Here is a 19,122-nt window from a genome sequence, read left to right as displayed (position 1 = left end):
ACGAGGCAGCGGGAGGCGTGCGCCGGCGTGTTTTAGTGTAATTTTAGGTATTAAACGAGGCACACAAGCTGAAATTTAGTTTCCAGAAGCATCCGCAGCACCTTCAGAACTTAGAACGACCCACCGTGCCAAATCCTCACTCGTTCGTCACCTCACGGGGAGTTTCCGGAGAGGTGCGGGCTGCCCATTTTTCGGAATGGGAGCAGAGAAATGTGTCTCCTACAATCCTCTTGACACTAGTGCGGCAGTAAATTGATTTCAGAGCTCTTAAGAGACTCTGGGCTGCTGCTGCTCTGGGGGCTCATTCATAAATTACACTTCCCTGCACGGAGAGCTACCTGATTGCCAGCATTGCTTCTTGGAAGTGTTGGTTCTTATGCGGGAAGGTGTGTATGTGCTGGGGATGTTTATAGATGTATCTCGGGATGTAGTGTTGTGCAGCACAAAGAAAATAGTAAATTGTGAAATAATTTTTTTTTGTCTGATACAACTATTCTTGCCAACTTTTCCTTAAACAAATCAAAAGCTGACAAATCCAAATCTTCTTAATTACAACCTCCATACTTCTGGTTCTGATGCTTAGCTGTAATTTATGATCCCTATTGCAATGAAGATGATAGCAGGCACTTAAGAGATCAGTGTGCTTTTGATCTAGGCCTCTTTGTGACTTTGATAGTAGCGTGCCCTTGGAAAGGGCATTTCAGTGCCCTGTGGCTCTTCTGTACGTGTCTGGAAGAAATCTCTTGGTGGGCAGAGAGCAGGTCCAGGGATCAACCACAGTAGCACTGCTTTTGTGAAGAGATAGAACTTCTGCAGGTTCCTATTTGTTTGGTTTTTTTTTTTATAGCACACTTCCATATAAACGCGAGTGTTCTTAGTCACAGTGAGAGTAATTCACTTAAATGGTTCATCTAAGGAGAAGCGCTGCTGTTTTGCAGAGGGTGAGTTTGTTGTATTTGTTTCCCAACATAGTGGGAAGTATGCTTTGGGCTGCAAGTTGATGCTAACTTTTCCATACTAACAACTAATGTTCTTCCTAAATAAATCCCGCTCAGCTTCTGAAGGGTTCTTGCCCTGAGGATTTTGTGTGAGTTTCTCTTTTGGCTCAGGTGAAACCGGGCTGCTCGCGGTGCTTCTGTGTACCTGCAGGATCATGCAGTGGATATCGAAATGAGACTTAAAAATTCATTTCAGTAGAATGTCTCAAGGTTTATTCAGAGATAATTCAGCAGATGGTCCTATTTAATATCTTGTTGCTCAGTTGCTGTTAGCTATAACATGAAAGTCTGTTTCTATAAAATATATAGACTTTCTGATGATTCAGGATTTAGAAGGCAGAGTAACAAGGCATTAGTTTGAGTTTAGGGACTTTACTGCATGAGACCTTATGAACAAACTGCAAATTTATTCCTCTAGTGGAAATTGTAATTGTGCCTGAAACTGCGAGCATTAATCTCACTGGAGAGATCATTTCAATGAAATCTCGGTTGTGCGCTACGTAGTCTCACAGATAAGGGCAACACAAAGTGTCGTAATGCCATCAGACCTTGGTCCTTGGAGTCAGATTCTTGATCTGCCCAACTAGTAGCTTGATAAGACTTTTTAAAAGATAATCTTTTCCTTTAGCTAGTTCCGTTCCTGTGTTGTGTTTTTTTACCAGACTGCAGCATGACAGCAGCTGTCAGCTTTTAACTTGTAAGAAATGTTATTTCTTCGTATGTTGTGGAAAAAGAAAAATCATAAACCAAAAGGGCTTCTATTAAGTCTGTTGAACAAAAATTAAAGAAAAAAATTAAAGAAAAAAATATGAGCTATATTGTGTGCCCACATTCCTTGATATTCTAGAAAACTAAAATCATGTGAACAAGAGAGGAAATACAGCGCAGAAATCTTTCGCACTGGTAAAATAGGTGCTCGCCTTTCTTTAGATTGCAGCCCCGATAGCAGAAGATCCTCTGATGTGCACGTGTGTGAGCTGCTCTGGGCTGAGGAAGAGAACTGTAATACCAAGAGTCCCTGGGTGAGATGGATCGCCTGTAGCTCTTTTCTGTAGAGGGTTGATATTGACAAAATTCAGATTTTATGTGAAGAAAGACAGTAAATATTAAGCTAGGCTCTCGAGTAGTGTTGGATCTGTATTATCGCTCTCAAGCCCAAGGAGTGCCAGAACGAAAATGAATAGAAGGGCTGCACTGGAAAGAAAATTCTGGGAGTTTTGGGCTAGATGTTGATATTCTGTACTTCACATGCTTTATTATATTTAGATAATATTTTGTATGTTAGCTCTTTTCCTGCTGCCAAGTGGTGTCTGTGTAGGAACAATCTTAACTAGGTACATTGGTTGTGATTGTGAGTAGCAGATGGGGACTGGAGGTATTCCTGCCCTGCTTTCCAAGTACCTTCTCCTGTCCATTAGTGTCACCTTTGATTTTTACAGCTGATAAGTTCAATCAAGATAAAGTGGTTTTGGAGCTTCTGGGTTTCTTCTCGATCTTCTCATTTGGTGGCAGCATGCTGTAGCTCACAGTAGCTGATTCTTCAGATCAGGTTGCTACTTCTACTCCCGTGTTGATTTCCAGCGAACGTGATCCAAATGCAGCCTTCAAATTCACTTGTCTGCCGGCTGAGTAAATCTCTGTGTCCTGTTTGACTTCAGAAAATCAGTCTCTCCTCAATCACGAAATGCCTTTGCAGCTTTGCCACTGTACTTAAGCTTGTTTTGTGCCTGTGATCTTTTCATACTTCTATATGGAAAGGGAGGTCTCAGTCCATTACCCTTCTTAACACAGTCCTTTTTGGGTTAAGTTTTGACCTTCTTCCTTCACTACCTCTTCTGTGCCCTAACAGACCCCATATCTGCTAGGGGAGGCTGTCAGCAATATGGGGAGACCTGGGCACATCAAGAACCAAATGGGGCCAGTTCCTCAGCCCATTCCCAGGCCTACCACCAGAAGGATGCAGTTCCATCAACTAATTGCCCTAGCGCGAAATATGACAGGACACACTATCTGTGGCCTCCGCTAATGGCAGAGGCTGCAGGGAAACCCATCCTTTGCTGCGGCTGCTACGCTCAAGGACGGTCCTCAGGTAGGTGAGTCGCAGCTGTTGACCTGTAAGTTAGGTGAGTCTCTGAAGCATTTTTGAAACTTAATGCAACCGTTTGTGCTGTAGCCACAAAAGCTGTAGGTGGGGAGAGGTTTGAGAATGTGTTCCTGCTGTCACCTATCTTGTCTGGGCTCGGAGTTTCCGGGTGCCGAGAGCTGGCAGGAGTTTTAAAAGGTTTAGCTTGTTGATAAACGCCAAGATTCTTCTTTTTGTTTTAGTGCATCAGTTGGAAAACAGAACTTGTGCTACAGGATGGCCGTGAAGCTGGGAGCATGAGTTGAAATTAATAGCTGGGGTTTGCATAGGAGAAGCTGGGGGAAAGGCTGTTAAACTAAATCTTGATGGGATTGTTCTCTGAACATATTTTGAGAACTGTCCTGATTTAGACTATAATCTGTATCTTACTGTCTTAAAATTTAGTCCAAGCATCACTAAGTCACTCTTTTTGAAGACAGCTGCAAGACTTTCTCACCTGGATTTAGTTTTCCTTCTTCATTTAAGTTGTGGTTTCGTGGTTTTTTTTCTTTTTTTTACCCTTTGTGATCTTGGAAAGGTGAATAAGGTCTCACATTTTCCCAGGAAACAAAGTTTAAATTTTATCTTATTTTTCTTGTAAGCCTGTCAGCCACATCAGAGGGAGATGATGCATGTGGGCTAAAATACAAATACTTTTCTTTCTTGGTTACAGAAATACTGAAGTAGCAAGTAGGCCAATTTTAAATGTAATTGTTCAGCTTTCCTGTTTGTGAAAGTGGTGGCCCATAATCAGGGCTTAATTTTGTTGACAACAGATAGTCAAATTCTCCTTCCTGTTGCATGGGGGAGATGAAAGTGTGAAAATCTTACTGGCAGTATGGAGAATGATTTAATGCCTTGACCTTCTATAGCAGTTTTCAATTATAAAAGAGTGGTATTAGAAAGGAGATGTAACTTCTTTCTTGAAGGGCTTGTATTCAGATTTTCTACCTTTAGTTTCCAGTATAATATGAAATGATTCATGAAAGCATTTCTAAGCAGTGCAGCTAGCCCAGTAACAAATAGGAAAAATACTCTAAAGGGTTTTACTTGCTTAGGTAAGAAATACTAAACTTAGCATGTCTGCTGTGTCTTTATTTCCTCCGAGGGGGCTCCTGTTCTTACCTGTGCTGGGTTAGAATATTCTTGAGCCCAGATATAACTGTTTTCCATTAATAATACTAATATGATGGCTGTTCAGAGCATCTGAGAAATCTCCAGTCTTGACAGAGAAAGAATCCATTATTTTCCCCATCTTTTGTAGCAAAGGTGGGAAACCAATTCTTGTTTTCTTTGTGTATATATGCATAAAATGTACAGTATATATCTTTGTATATATAGAATATATGTTATTTAATATATAATTTATGTAGATTGAACACAATTCCTTGAAAGCATCAAGCTGCATTTTATACTTTTAAATGAGAGGCTTTTGTGATGTGATCACTAAGTAAATGCCTTCTGAAGTGTAATTGCTTGTTTCTCTGCCTGTTGAGGTTATGTATTAACTGGAAAACATGGAAAAAACCCAGTAGCAATGCAGTCTTGACAGCTAGTTTTGTTGGTTTGATTTGCAGATCTTGGAGAGTGCACCCTCTAAGCTGGATTCTCTTTGAAGGCGTGAATCTCATACCATACATAGTTTAATATATGACTGAACTAGTGCATTCTGATAGGAAAATGCTTATAATTTCAAGTTACTGCATCTTGTCTTTGTTTAAAAGAAAAAAAAAGTGTGACAGCTGGGGCAAAATCTATTCATGGAAATTTGCAAGGTTTTAGCCATCGTTGGGTGAAATCTTACTTTGGTGTCAGAGGAAACGTCTCTATTCTGTGATCTGGTGCTGTATTTTTGAACCAATTTACTGGAACAGTTTAAGGAGTGCGTCTCCTTGCACAACTTTAAAAAGAAAAGTTAATTCAGAAGACAGCAAATGTCATCAGAGACCAATGGAGTTCCCTGAGATTTTTAGATACTCCAAACGTGATGCCCTGTGAAAATCATTCCCTTTGTTACACAAGTCTGATGCTTCTTGCTGATACAGATAAACCAGTTCATCTGCCTTGCTGGAACCACTCAGATTTTAGTACCTCCTTTTGTTAGAACTTAAATCTGTGTTAACATAACAAAACATAATTCAGTCCTTCTGGAAGCACTTGTCTTGCCTTAAGAGTGATTTCACAGTGCAAGTGCGAGGTTTCTCCTGGGTACTGCCCAGCCCACTGAGCTGGAAGAGGAGGGAGCAGCCTTGCTGGTCCTGGTGCTGTGGCAGGTACAACAGCCTGTGGATGGAACAGTTCTCTCTCCTCCTCTCCTCGTACGCAGGTGAACTCCAAGCTGTATACGGAGAGAGGTCATCTACCTTGCTGTGACCTAGGTCAAGAAATTGTTTAGCATTTGATTGCTATTCTAGGGAAAGGTCTTCTGGCAGGCTGCTGGTGAGTGTCCAATTGGCGAGTTTGAAGTGCCCTGCCAAGCTGGTAAAATGACAAACTCTTACCAGCCGGCCTGTGCCCACTCCCTTTGTTTTTTTAGACTGTCACAGCATACACCAGGACTATTGCTAAACCTGCTGCTGAGTCAGAAATACTCAGGGATGAAAGGAATATCCTGTGTCAGATGAAAATGTGCTACTTTTTTTTTCCTTTTTTTATTTTTTATTTTAATCCCCCCACCTCCAATCATGGAGCCCTCCTCTCATGAAGGCAGAGTGCAGCAGGAGCACTACACAGACTCTGCTACTCATTTTCTTTAATGTCTATGGATAGAACTGTTCTGTTTTCAAATGGTGGTTGTCTGTGTAACGCAAAGTATTTGATTAAATGGGATAAATCATTATAAAAGACTTCCTGCTCTAAATATCAGTAAATGGTAATATTAAATCCTAGCTATTTACTTGAAATTTATGCCATTTTGCCAGGAGTTAAAAAAAAAGGAATGAGGAATGTGAGCTATATCTTTTTTCTAGTTGCTCTGACACTTTTTCTTAAGGCTTGGTGAGAAAAGGGAGAAATCATAAGCTTCATTCAGCTCTTTAGCTGTTACGTGCTTCTGTATCTGGAGTACTTGATGCATAAACCCACTGTAGCTTTCCCAGGCCTGGATGTTGAAGAGCAGAGCTTTGCTTTCTGCACTTTTTGGGGAACGAGGATGGAGCCCAGCTGGGGGAAGCTGGGTTTTCCTACTGCTGACAGCTCACGGTGGTTATATAGGTGCTGTGACCAGGGGTAAGGCTGGTTGATCAAGTGAACCCTGCAGCTGCTCCGGTGAGTAGCAGTTAGTGGTGGGAGCTCTACCTCCTCTTTATTTCTAGATTGAATTCTCCCTTATTAGAAAATTTAGTTAGAGGGTTTTTTTTTTAACATTCTCTTTTCTTACATCCTGTCTCGAGAATATGGATGCCTGTTACCAGAAATAAAGTGCGGGGGAAGGTCTAGGCACTGCCCGAGGGTGCCTTAGCTAAGGGATTTAATACTTCTGAAGTCCTGCTGAGAGGTACACCCCATTTCCCAAGAAACCTCTCAAAAATGAAAGTGTCACAAAAAAGGAAAAAAAGCAACACAATGAACAACCCAAACCAAGAAGACGACCAAGTCCCAAAACTCCAGAGCAAAAAAATACATTCACTCCAAAATGTACTTTTGGGCAGTAGAAAAATCTGCTTCCATTGTTCATTTTAGCACCTTAGTGTGTTGCATTAGTCAGTCAGGCATTGCATGTCTCTACTGCAGTGCTTCTTCATGTTTAACCTTTATTTCAGCTGGATGCGTATGATTTATTTGGATTTCCTTTTTGAAGTAACCACAAAACTGTAGGTTTAGGTAGCTTGGGGAAGTTCCTTTTTTCACCGCGTTGTCATCTCAGTACACATAGTATCTTAGGGAAATGTTAATTGTATAGAAACATTTTCATAAAATTTTAAACTTTGAATAAATTGAGTAATTCTCTTCTGCTTTAAGCTCCTTTTGTGTGCCTTATTCTATTTATGCTAATATAGATAATACATTGGTTCTGGGGCCATGTGTATATATTGCTTAAGTATTAGAAAGGGCTAAGGTTTAATGTCATAAACAAGAAAATTAGTGATTGGTCACTTGTGGTAAAGCTGTCCTGAAACTGTTCTCTGAAAATACCAGAAGTCACTGTAACTGAACCACGTGCAGCAAGGTACTGTTTTCTCAAGTTCGTGTTGTTTTGTTACTGTTTGAGGGGTCTTTTTATTCTATATTCTGAAATTTTTCTTGCTCATGCAACTTAAAGTGGTTTCTAGTCTTTCTCTGCTTAAATGCAGTAACTTTGCTCTATGTTTTTGTAGAGGAGAGCCTGCACACACTCAGGTGGAATCGATGTAAAACCTAGAGAAATCCAATCGTCTCAGTATTTGTAAAGGCTGTTTCCTTGCTGGGGCATACTCCAGTATTGATTGGAAGATTTTAAATAATGACTTATTGCTGTTTTGCTTTTGAAAACCTCTTGTAGCATCCAAATACCCTAAACCACTGGTACCCCTTGAGAAGCCAGCGAAGGAGATAGTAGCACCAGAGACGCCCGATACTTTTGGTACAGTAAAAAACCCAAACCCAAGTAAAAAACTGCTTGCTAAGGCGTGGCATTGCATAAGGCCAGCAGGCTGCTGGTTTGACAGACTTTCTGCTTGCTTGTTTTGATGCAATTGGCATGTATTGCTCCAAGAAATAGAAGTACACAATTCTTGTTTATTTATATTAATATAAAGCCTCCAGTCTTCAGAATTTCAGTGATCCCCACAGTATTTCAGGGATTTACTCTTTAATGTGGCCGAAGAAGTGATGTGGAAACTCCTGAGCTCTACTACAGTTTTTAGATAGCACCTGACCAGAGATTTCAGACTGTGAGAAAGCTTCATTTACTTGAAGAAGTTCAGTGGCATCTACTCTATACCTTTTCCTCAGAAAATGCTGTGCATTAAATTACGTGGTCCAAACATAAGCCAGAAATAATGTAATTTTTAATATTGTCATTTAGTCAGCTGCCTTTGCCCATCCTGGCAATTTATGTTCTGGAAAAGGTAAAATAGAAGATTTCTCCGATTAACTCTTGTTTTCCATCTTTTGCATTTGTTTAAGCATGTGATATGTACAAAATAGTTGTTGTGCACAAATATCTCTTGTGTTGCAAATGAAAGGAAAATATCTAAACCTTGAGCCATTTTTCTTCAAATGTTTGTGACTTGTGTAAAAATAATACATTTTATAGGTTTTAGGAGACATTTTCCTTTTAGCTTATCTTGTCTGGTATGAGGGATTATTTTGATCGAGGTCCTTTTAGGAAAGATAACTTGAAATGCAGCTTCTTAACAATGTAAGGTAAACCTTTCGGAGTGATAGATTAGAAACACTCTAGGTCTCCCTGTAAGAAGCATGAATGAAATGGATCATGTTTATTCTGTGAACACAGAGGTACTGTTTCAGCCTGTAACTGAAATTAAAAGAAGAAGAAGTCTACTATTTTCTCTAAGAAAGAAATTATTTAAAGCTTGCTTATTCAACTGAAAACACTTAGCTTTAGTCAGCCTTATTTATTATTTAATCAATCCAAATATGGAACTACAGAGGCAGCTGGTGTCTCTAGGAGAAAAATCTTTTATAAAAAGAACAAGTAAATGGAAAAATGAGATAAGTATATAATGCAAAGAGAGTACTTAAGGAAGCTGTTTTGCATCTCTGGTGTTTATTTTTTTTTCACAAGAAGTGGTTCACATTGGGGAAAGTTGGACGTGTGCATGCGAGCTGTATTGTGCCCCCCTCCTTGTTTCTTTCTCCTCAAATTAGCATGGTGTTATTTTAAAAATCTGAAAGCATGTGTTCTCGTTTCTGTTTTGTTGCTGTATGTGAGAACTTCCTTTAACATTGGACAAGCACCTTGGAATTTTTGGGATGCGACTAACCCATGTTGGAAACAAAACCCTTGCTTCCTCTGAAACACAGGGAGCGTTTCAGGGTAAAGCCCACAAAATACCATTATTTAACCCAGCACGGTGCATATTTCATGCAAAACTACAGGATATAAGATCATAGCTGGTTTTTTTCCCCATGTTAATTTAGTTTAGGTTCTTAGATGCTTGTATGTTAATTATTTATAAATAATATCCAACCCAGCAGCTATAAAACATACTGATACTTGCTGTACTTGTTCTGCTGTGTCATTTGCCAGTTTCCATTTGTATGCGATGGGCTTATGTTCATTGCTTTTTGGGTGTTCTTTGAGGCTTTTTAATTAAAGTTTGTCAAACTGAGGTGCTTTAGCTTTTGGCAAATTCCAGCATGTCATGCTTTTTTAACTTACATGTTTCTCTCTACGTAAAGAGCCAATGGGAATGTATTTAAGACAGCAATACTATGTGTTTGGAGATGGGACATATCCTGTATCAACTCTCCAGTCGCCTTAAAGCAGACATAAGAAGCAGGTGGCTTGTTTTATTCTCTCCTACTGCTTGTACCCAGGGAAAAAACCTTTCTTCAACACGCTTGCTAAGTATATTATAGCTTTTAGGACGTCAGAAACCATCATAGGCATTTCCAGAATTAAAACTATGCCTTACCGTTTGGCAGTGATCCTGGTGAAAGGCTCCTGCGTGAGCTGAGGAAGGAAGCTTTGAAAAGTCTTTTTTTGTTTCAAAAAGAATGGAAAAGCTTGAGAGAGAACGGCTTCCACAGTGAGGCCAACTTGAACTGAGAGGAGCCAGCAGTGGCCCAGGCTTTGGCTCCCAGAGCTCATGTCTCAGAGATACTCTGGGACCTGTTGGCTGGGCACCAGCAGCTCTGTCAGAACTTTCTGTGAAGCCTTTCAGGCAGAGTTAGGAGGAGACACAGGACATGAGATGTGGTTCTTTTCCATGCTACAGATGGGGTCTGTCTGCTTCAGGGTGTTTTGATGTATGTAAAGTATTGCCACAAAGCTCTGGTATTTTCTTTGGGTCCAAATGCTTACTGTGAACCAACAGCTAATTGTTGTGTTTTGACCTGGTACATTTTTCTTTAAACATCATCAGTTTCTGGTTATTATACAGTTCAAATAACTTCTTATGTTGTTGTTTTTGTTCATGGCTTTGAATTATTTGCTCTTGATAGCTTTTGACTCTATGCAGGGATCCATCCTTAACGCTGCCCAGTTCACTATAACTCATCTTATTCTGAGAGTGAATTGTCAGTCTCCGTTAGGATTATTATCCTGACTTTCATAGCAATCTGAATGGGTAGAAATTGTGTTTTATTGGGTTTATTGGTTTTTTTGTGGAAGGATGGAGAGAAATATTCATGGAACAAAACAATTTCTTTAGCCAGCTGCTCTTTTAAATACCATCAGGTATTTTCAGATTGCAAATAGCCTTTCAATCCAACTGGTTTTTTTCTTCATTAAGTCCTGGCAACAGACTGATTTTTTACAAAGCACAAGTAAAGATGTTATTACATAAAAATAAAATTAACTGTTTTGCTCAAGATGAAGACGTGTAGGAATTGCTAGCTGCATCCACTGATATCTTGCCTAATAAAGATTTTTGCCAGAGAGAAGAGATGGGAGAGCAGTTTGAAGTCTCCTCCCGGCTCGCCTCTGCCCAATTTTCCAGTTACCTGTTTATATTATTTCACAGAGTGAAGTAAATAAGCAAAGTGAATAGGTAGTTGCAAAAATGTCAGTGCTGTGATAAATAATCAGCCTGGTGATCTTTTCCTCTCTAAAATGTCAGACAGACTTCTTGTGATTCTTTGTGCCTCTCCTTGAGCAGAAGGATCATAACAAAGGTGTATTTGGGGTTCTGGTACAGCCAAATGGTCAGTGTTGAAGATGACTGGTTCTAGTGGGAAATATATGTGAGTTGTTTACTCACTTACTGGATCTTGTTTATCAGAATAAAATATTTAGGTTTTTAATGTTTTCACTGTTGATTTACATCTCTGGTTTGGGTGCTAGGAACTTACTGTATGGCCTTGTTTCCATGCTTATTTTGGATTTTTCAGTAAGACACTAATACGGCTCAGTTTTACTGTGATTTATGTCTGCCATGGTGTTAAAACCTCTGTTCAAAACAAACAAGCAAAATCACACAAAAGCTCGCTTTAATTATTATTTCTCAGCCACGTAGGAAAAACATTCAGATGGCTTCCCCGCGATGGGGTAAGAGCACGCACAGAGCAGCTGATGGATGTGTAGTAGGTGGGACTTGTTTGGGTGTGGGTAGGCTCTTGGCTTCACCCACATTTTTGCAAAGGGAGTGTCCTTTTCTTTCCCCACCCCGTGCTTCAGAATACATGTGTGTCCTATTTCTGCTTTTTGTGTAGCACTGCTGTTCTTCTCTGGGCATGACTGAGCACGAATGCTAGCGTAAACGAAGGGTTCCAAATACATGATCAAGTGGGAATTTAGGAACAGGAGGGAAAGTATCGCATCACCTTTTGCAGCAGCAGTGTGACACTAGGTCATTTCGAGGTGCAGCTTTGTGTTTTACCTAGGGTTCTGTCTTCCCTGTTCTTCCATAGGAAGTGGGGTCTTGTACCTCAGGCATGAGCTTGTTCTAGGATCCCTCCGTGTCACTAACAGCACACTCAGTGTCTTGCACTCGTGAGCAAAACTATTTCGATCTCCCAGGTTACTTTTTTTAGTATTGTCAAGTACTTGGGAGCTTTTTTGAGCTCAAAAGTCTTCTTGTAACTAGGTAGGGAGCTGTTTCTCTTCTCCCTTCCTCTGACTCACTGTCCAGGATTATTCTGCCTGGGATTAGCGACTGCTTTCCCTGCATCACACAGCACTTCATTTTGGAAAGGCATGCTCAGTCCAAATCTGTCACCTTCCTCGCTGCCGGAGAAGAGGCTGCGTGAACAGTGCCCAGATTTTGGACAAGCAGATGCGAATGAAGGAGGGAAGGATGCTGGAGACACAGCATGAAAAAGTCCTGTAGGCATGCAAATTCCATTAAGATCTCCAGTAAATACTGGCATTACAGGAGTGCTACTGATGCAGGCAATAACACTGATGCCACAGCATACGTGCCGCTGCCAAAGGGAAAAGCATTAAATGGATTAGATTCTGTATCTCCTCCCCTGTAGGGAGCAAAACAGGCTTATGTGTGCAGAAGACTTTGGATTCAGCAGTGGATTTGCGCTTATAATTTACTTATTCTCAAGCTGATTAGCAGAACTGGAGGTGGAGGGTGCAGGAGCCTGCTGTGTAGTCGCAGTTGTGACAAAAGAACAGGTAGAAGAAAAGCCTAGTGGTGGAAAAAGGAGAATATGCAAAGTTGAAAACATAGACTATGTAAAGTGGCAGAACCCTATCTTTCATAAGCTGGTGTTGGGTAGTTTCCCAGGAAAATTAAGCAACACTGGGATTAAATAAACAGCCCTGGTCTTGTAGTGCTTCATAGAGCCGAGGTCCCGAAATGGCTTTCGAGGGAGTGTGTGCACAGCTGTGACTTGCAGTGCTGTGACATTGGCTGAAACTTGTGTTAGCTCTGCAGCTGGAAGCTGCATAGATGCACTTGGAAGTGAGCGAGTTAATCCTCCTGAGAAACAGCTTGTGCTCACTGAAGGTGGCTGAAAAGCTGCCCAGGAGAACAATTTTCCCTTTTTGATTTTTGTAGAATACAGACAGTTGAGAGTTAAAAGTGAACTTAGTCAGAACTGTTCACTTAGAAGTTGAGCACAGTAGTCTTTGCTGTCCTCAGCTTCTCCTTATTTATGTGACTTTATTTCGAAAATCAGTAATCTTAGTAATTTCAGTTAATTTTCACGAACAGAGTGAACTTTTCTAGTAGAACTTAAAATTTATGAGCAGAATAAATTAGTAAGTAGTGCAACTGCGTAACAACCCAGAAGATACTCTGTATTCTTATAACATAAAAGCCAAAAGAAAACATTTTGAGGTAATATTCCATATAAAGTGTATTTTACCTCTTTTTACATTATATCATACAACGTTCACTCTTTCAGCCATTTGGATACATAGCTGACATTGAGGCTTGATTTTGACTATGCAGAGAGTCAGATGTTATATCTGACTAGTTTCACAAATGCGGCCTGAGGCTTTGCTGAGTTATGTGGGGAAGGTACGCAAGAGATGAAAAAAGATAGAAGGAAGGACGAAAGGTACCCAAGTGATGAATCCTCTGTGTTACCTCTCGCTGTAGATTAAGAGTTAAGAATTGCTTCATTGCTACTGCATTTTGTATTCATTAGGCATTTATATAGGGAAGAACAAGTTATCCCATTGTAATTTATGGGTTGGACTTAAATTGTCAGAAGTTTCTTATGGTGTTCCTTTTGCTGACAGGTATGGATAATCTTGAGGGCTTCAGGGGAGCTCATGTTTTTGTCTTTATTGCTCCAATGCAGTGAAAAATTAGGAGTGCAATTACATTTAATGTGCATCTGTAACGAAGTGTTTGAACATCATTCACTTTATCTGTCTCTCTCATTATGGGTTGCTGTCTTAATTCTGAGACAGATGAAAAGCAATAAACTACATGCATTTAAAAATATTTCAGAGCAAAGCTTATTTGTGCAATCTTACTTTCAGGAAATGAAACTTTCTGCTGAAGAAATTACTGGTACTTAGTGGTATGTGATTTAACAGTAATTTGGCTTAAGCTTTCTGTAAAGATCATAGCAGAGTTCTCTGTTAAAGGAGAAAAAATATAATCCCACCAAACACATCAGATTTACCAGTTGCCCTCGCAGTGTTAGTGCACTGCTCTATCTGCCCACACGTGGTGTTGGCTCTTGGAAAGGTTGTTGCTGTCTGAGGGAGCACAGGGGCCAGTGCTGCTGCCACCAGGGACTAGGAGGCATGGCTATTGCCAGACTTGGATTTGTTCTTACAGTAAGCATCTCTCTCCTGACAGTAACCAAGTCATTTTTTCTTGTTTCAAGAGCCTTGGGTACTGCAGAAGGCAGAATTTCACATTCTGAGCCTAGGAATCAAAATCTCACATTCTGTACCTGGGAATGACAGTATAAACAGCAAGTGTGTTGAAAAAAAGCCAGGGGATTTAGTGGGGACCTGGTCCACTCCATCTGCTCCGAGGCATAAACCCCCTCATGTAGTTACTACACTCTCTTTTGTGCTGGAGCAGCAGAGGAGGGAGTGTCCTGGTTCCCCTGGGTGCTGTGCAGGCTGTCATCAGCCAGCTTCGTCCTCCAAGGGGATGTGCTGCTGGCTGCGAGCATAGGATCGTGTGCCTGGATTTAAAAGTCAGCACTGCTCCCTGTTCTTCATAAATTATTTTTTTTCTTCCCACTTCCATTCTTCTCTGGGGAAAGGAGTGTGGTTTGGGGCAGGTGGGAAAAGGGCCTAAGTGAGAGAAGGAGTGAGAATAAACAAACTCCTCTCTTGTCACTTGCTCAGTTTTCTTTTTAAGAACAGGGCCTGGGGGGAACATCATTAAATAAATGATATTGTAATAGTATATATAATTCCCTAGATATTTCAGGAGCACTCATGTAGTCATCAGTGATGCCTAATGCTGCTCCATTTAAAGGTGACAAAAACCTTCTACTAAATCAGATCTCTGTGCACAAGAGCTCTGATAATTCTCGTTAACAAATCTTTTGTGGTGTCCCACAGAATTGTTTTGCTTATTCTCTTACATGAAGCTGCTGTGGAGGACAGCTGAAAACCTCGTCTTGCACACTGATAATGTGCAGATATTGCGATCTTACTTGTTTCCAGTTCACCACTGTTGCTGAGCTGCTACTCTGCTCAGCTGCAAACTGGTGAAACAATGCTTACCTCCAAACCAGAGAGGCCCAAGAAAAACCAGTATGGACAAAGGAGTGCCGGCACTGCATTTTACTGAAACAGTTCGAGTAAATTTGGACAAAATTAATGTTAGGGTGAAGTACTTAGTTGTTTTTTTGGTTTTTTTCCCTGTAGCTAGTGAAGGAGAGTGTTAATAATCCCAGGGGAAGATTCATTCATCCCAAGGCAGAAGAGTTTGCTGTGCCGTTGGGAGGTGTCCTTCTCTAGCTCCCAGCAACTCAGTGCAGTCCCCAAGTATTGAAATGAAAAGGAAAGCAAAATAACCAAACTCTGTTTGGGATGACAGGTATTTGGTTTTTTGAGGCACAGAATTATGACTCTGTGTATGGCTCACTCCAGTCAGGGAATCACTACAGCCAGTTTATTTCTTGGCAGCCCTTAAGTACCTTCTTATTTTTATTTTAAATTTTTTTGATATTGTTAAATAACACATAATCATTCGCATCTGGAATGCATGGGTCAGAATACCACATTGTTGTTCCTGTTTACTCTTCTGTCGATGTTACCATGTTTCTGGTATTTTTTTGAACACTTTTGAACACTTTTCTGACATTTTCCACTTTTCTGACATTTTCCACTTCTCTGAAGGAGACCGCTCAAACTCCGTATTTCCATCCTTACCCTGCATCTCTGTTACAAACTGCAAGTCCTTTCTGCATTGTCATCATTTTAGCTGATTAACCCCTTTGACTCTTGAGGAAAGCACCTTGTTTCTAATTTTTTTTCAGCTGCTGTTTGAGACCTTTTTAAGCAAACCACTGCAAATCCTATTTTAGTGTGAGCCTGCTTGAGCAGAAATAAAAGATTGACCTTTGAGTTTATAAGGTCCTGACAGAATTGGATTAGATCAGGAAAAAACTTCATGATCATACAGTGATTTGATTCTCTGTATTTTCCACTTTCTCCTGGACTCCTGGTCAGGTTTTCCACCTTAGGCCTCTGTGTTTTGTTAAATGACTTTAAAAGAATATGAAGTGTATCATGTTTTCAGAAGGATAAGTACATTGTATATTAATAATATTTGATGATGAACGTCCAATAAGCATTGCTGCACTGCAAATAAAGTTGGAATTTAGTTCTATGACATTTAAACCTAGACTATCTGGCCATGGTACGCCACCCTTAGCCCTGGCTTTGGCTTTGTCCTGAGGACATGCTAGGATGGGGTCCTGGGAATGAACTCTACGTGAAATCACTCCTGGGTTTTGTTCCAAAGGGAGCTGGCTGGTTGATGCCAGGAAGCAAAAGACACTTCTGCCAAGCTTGTTCAACACTTAGTCCAGTAGCTATAGCAATAGTTTCAAATAAAGATGATAACCTCTTCTGCTGCTTCAAGGTTTTTCGGGGAGGGAGATGGAACAGTATCATGTAATTTTCTACAGTGTTACAGAGAGGATATGAAAGATTATTTATACTATTTTATTTATTCAGAGTGTTTGTTTGCACATAGTTACCTCTTTGGGGTGATTGAGAAATTATTCTATCGTGTCCTCTGTCTATTCATCTCTTACTAGTGCATCGCTCAGCTTTCTCTTCTTGTGTACATGTGACTGGACAGGCTAACAGCCAAGTGTATATTTAGCACTGCACGAGTCAGCATCCTTTTCATGCCTTAATTGCTGTAGTAATAGGAAACCATTTGTGAGCTATAACAAGTGATGCAGAATTTTGGGTTTTGTTGTCAATTCTTGGATTGTTTTTTCCCCACCTAGAATAATAAGGGAACCCTATTGCAGGTTAAGGGATATGGCTTTTCAACTTTATGTTTTACTGTATGTACTGAGATTTTTGCCAGTTTTGTTAAAATGGTGAGAAGAACAGGAGAAACAAAAGGCTTTGGGGATGTGCTTTATGAGCTTATTCTGCGAATGAACTCGTACATCATAGTCAGGAGTTACTCTTAAAGATCCACCTTTAGATACTGAACAAAGCAATAACACATTTCATCTCTAGTTTCCAATCCAAAATTTTTGGATCTAAAGATCATCTCACATGTAAAATACATCTTTACAGTAGAGACAATGATTGCTTTGATTTCTTGTTCTGTGCAAGTGAAGCCCTTGCTGTCTCCATGACACAGAACTGAAGGATCTGCTGAAGAGACCTGGAAAGGCTGTTTTGAGGAAAGAAACTAGTGGATTTGAGACAAAACATTCTGTAGCTTCCAGATGAGGTAGTAATCTTCAGAGCCTACAATAAAGTTATAATGGATCTAGTGGTTAAACCATTAATCTCAACAATTTGGTCACTATTAAAAAACATCTATAAAACACTGCTTATGTTTTTGTCTTGGGTTTAACAATACTTGGTTGTAGCATGTATCTTCCTAGGGTAGCTCTGGCCATAGTACCTGTTATGTGTTTCTTACCCCTGGGTGACAGTAACAGATTTAGCTATGAAATTTTATAGCAGTGTTAGCTGCAATTTGAATAAAACATAGTAATACATGCCTTTAGGCTTGCAAATTCTTTTGTATGCCCGTTCTTAAAGAAATAGATAACTCGAAAACTGATCATGACAACTCTGTGTTTTCATTGGGTTTTTTTTTAACAACTGTCTGAATAAATGCACCCCCAGTTACCCGTTAGTCAGTTGGGGGCTTTTGTCAGCAAAGAATAATGATCTTAAAACTAAATTGCAAGTGCTGTCTTGGTTTAAAATAGCTACAGTTGGCAGAGTTAATTTAACTTGCTGGCTTTGGACCAAGTTGTGGATAATGGTATCATTTATGTTGACAATTTTGTATTCTCCCTGTTCCATCTATTTTTTTTTTTTAAAAGTAAATGTTTAGTTATCAAATAGTGTTACCGTGAATTCAAGAAAGATCAAGAAAGATCAAGAACAGATTTAAGATATATTTAAATTTTTTTCTGCTCCCCAGAGTTAACTGATTCAGGGCTCGTGACCTGTATTGCACTTGAACCTTGGTTTATAACTTTACGAAAATGAAAGTTGGTTAGAAAATAGCAGTAATCCTTACTTTGCTATTTCATTTTATTCCTTCTGCAATAAGATGAATTCTCGTGTCTTATTCAACACTGTGGCGCAGACAGAATGAGATGGTGAGCGGCTATCATGAAATTGGGTACTTGAGGTTTTTTCACCATATATTTAAACACTGAACTGTTGTATTCTGACACAATTCAGTGCTTGAAAGGGGGATTGCCCTTTGGATTTTTGTTTTCTCTCCAGTAAAACAGGTGAAAGAAATGTTTTCTTTGAAATTGTGTACTCTGAAGATTTTTTTGTGTGTTGAGGTTTTGGGTTGTTTTTTTTGCTGAGACTTAAAAATGCAAATAATCAGAACAGCTTCCTATGACTAAATACCCTATTCTGAAATCCATTTTGTTATCTAGAGTTTTAAAAATTGCTTTAGAGAATTTTTTTGGCTTTGTGAGATGTGTTCCTCAGTGCCTTCATATTTAGCAGAGTTTTAAAGTATATTTTGCTTTAAAGAGGAAGTAATTCTGGAAAAAGCTTATTGGCTTTTATGATGCAGTGGTTTAGTTCTTTCTGCGTTAATTCTCTTTTTTTTCCCCCCCCTCCCAATGTCCCAGCTTTGGCCTCTGCAAGTAGAGCTGAGCTGGTCCAGTGCCCTTCTCCATGGTGGGCAGCACTCTGCACCTCACAGAGCATACTTCAGCTCTCAGAGAAGTCTTAAAGGCTTTTCTAGTGCCGGGGGCAGCTTTTCCCTTAAGCCTGGTCTTGCAGGTACCATGTGATGAGGTCCTGAGCAACATGGTCCGACTTGGCCCTGCTTTGGGCAGGGGAGGGACTAGATGCCCTCTCCAGGCTAAAGGCGCGTGTCTCGGCTGAGGCAGAGGGAAGGCGTCCGGGTTGGAGCTTCTCTCTCCGGAGCATGAGCGGCGTTGACCTGCACTAATGTGAACTTCTGTCAGACTTCTCCTATCCCCGTCTCATTAATACATGTGAACCCAAATTATTTTTTTCCCCCCAGATTAATTTTTTGTCTCGATGAGGGAAACTATGTCAGACACTCTTCCAGATGGGTTTGGCAAGTCTCTTTTACAAAAGGAAGTTGTTGTGGATGTATCGGGGAGTTGCTGTTACCTACATGAGAGATTGCTGTAGCTGGACAAGAACAGTCTGGACTGCAGAGCATGGTGCCACCACACTGTCCTTAGGGACCTCTCTTTTAATGTTTGACTGCTCTAGTGCTGTTGAAACACCTTAGGTGTCTTGCTCCA

General features: G+C 40.2%; 1 protein-coding gene across 1 annotated transcript in view; it reads left to right on the top strand.

Annotated features, from left to right (window-relative positions):
• The first annotated feature begins 3,020 nt into the window (after window positions 1-3,020).
• Window positions 3,021-19,122, top strand: part of TMEM65 (transmembrane protein 65) — a 26,228-nt gene continuing 10,126 nt past the window's right edge. Inside the window, exon 1 of the mRNA XM_009879099.1 lies at window positions 3,021-3,087. Within this exon, the coding sequence (XP_009877401.1) occupies window positions 3,024-3,087 (64 nt within the window). The 5' untranslated portion in view covers window positions 3,021-3,023. The remainder of the gene's footprint in view (window positions 3,088-19,122) is intronic.

This window comes from Apaloderma vittatum, unplaced genomic scaffold (genome assembly GCF_000703405.1).
Source record: "Apaloderma vittatum isolate BGI_N311 unplaced genomic scaffold, ASM70340v1 scaffold31351, whole genome shotgun sequence".
In the NCBI taxonomy this organism is placed as follows: Eukaryota; Metazoa; Chordata; class Aves; order Trogoniformes; family Trogonidae; genus Apaloderma; species Apaloderma vittatum.
This window is presented reverse-complemented; position numbering and strand designations above follow the sequence as displayed.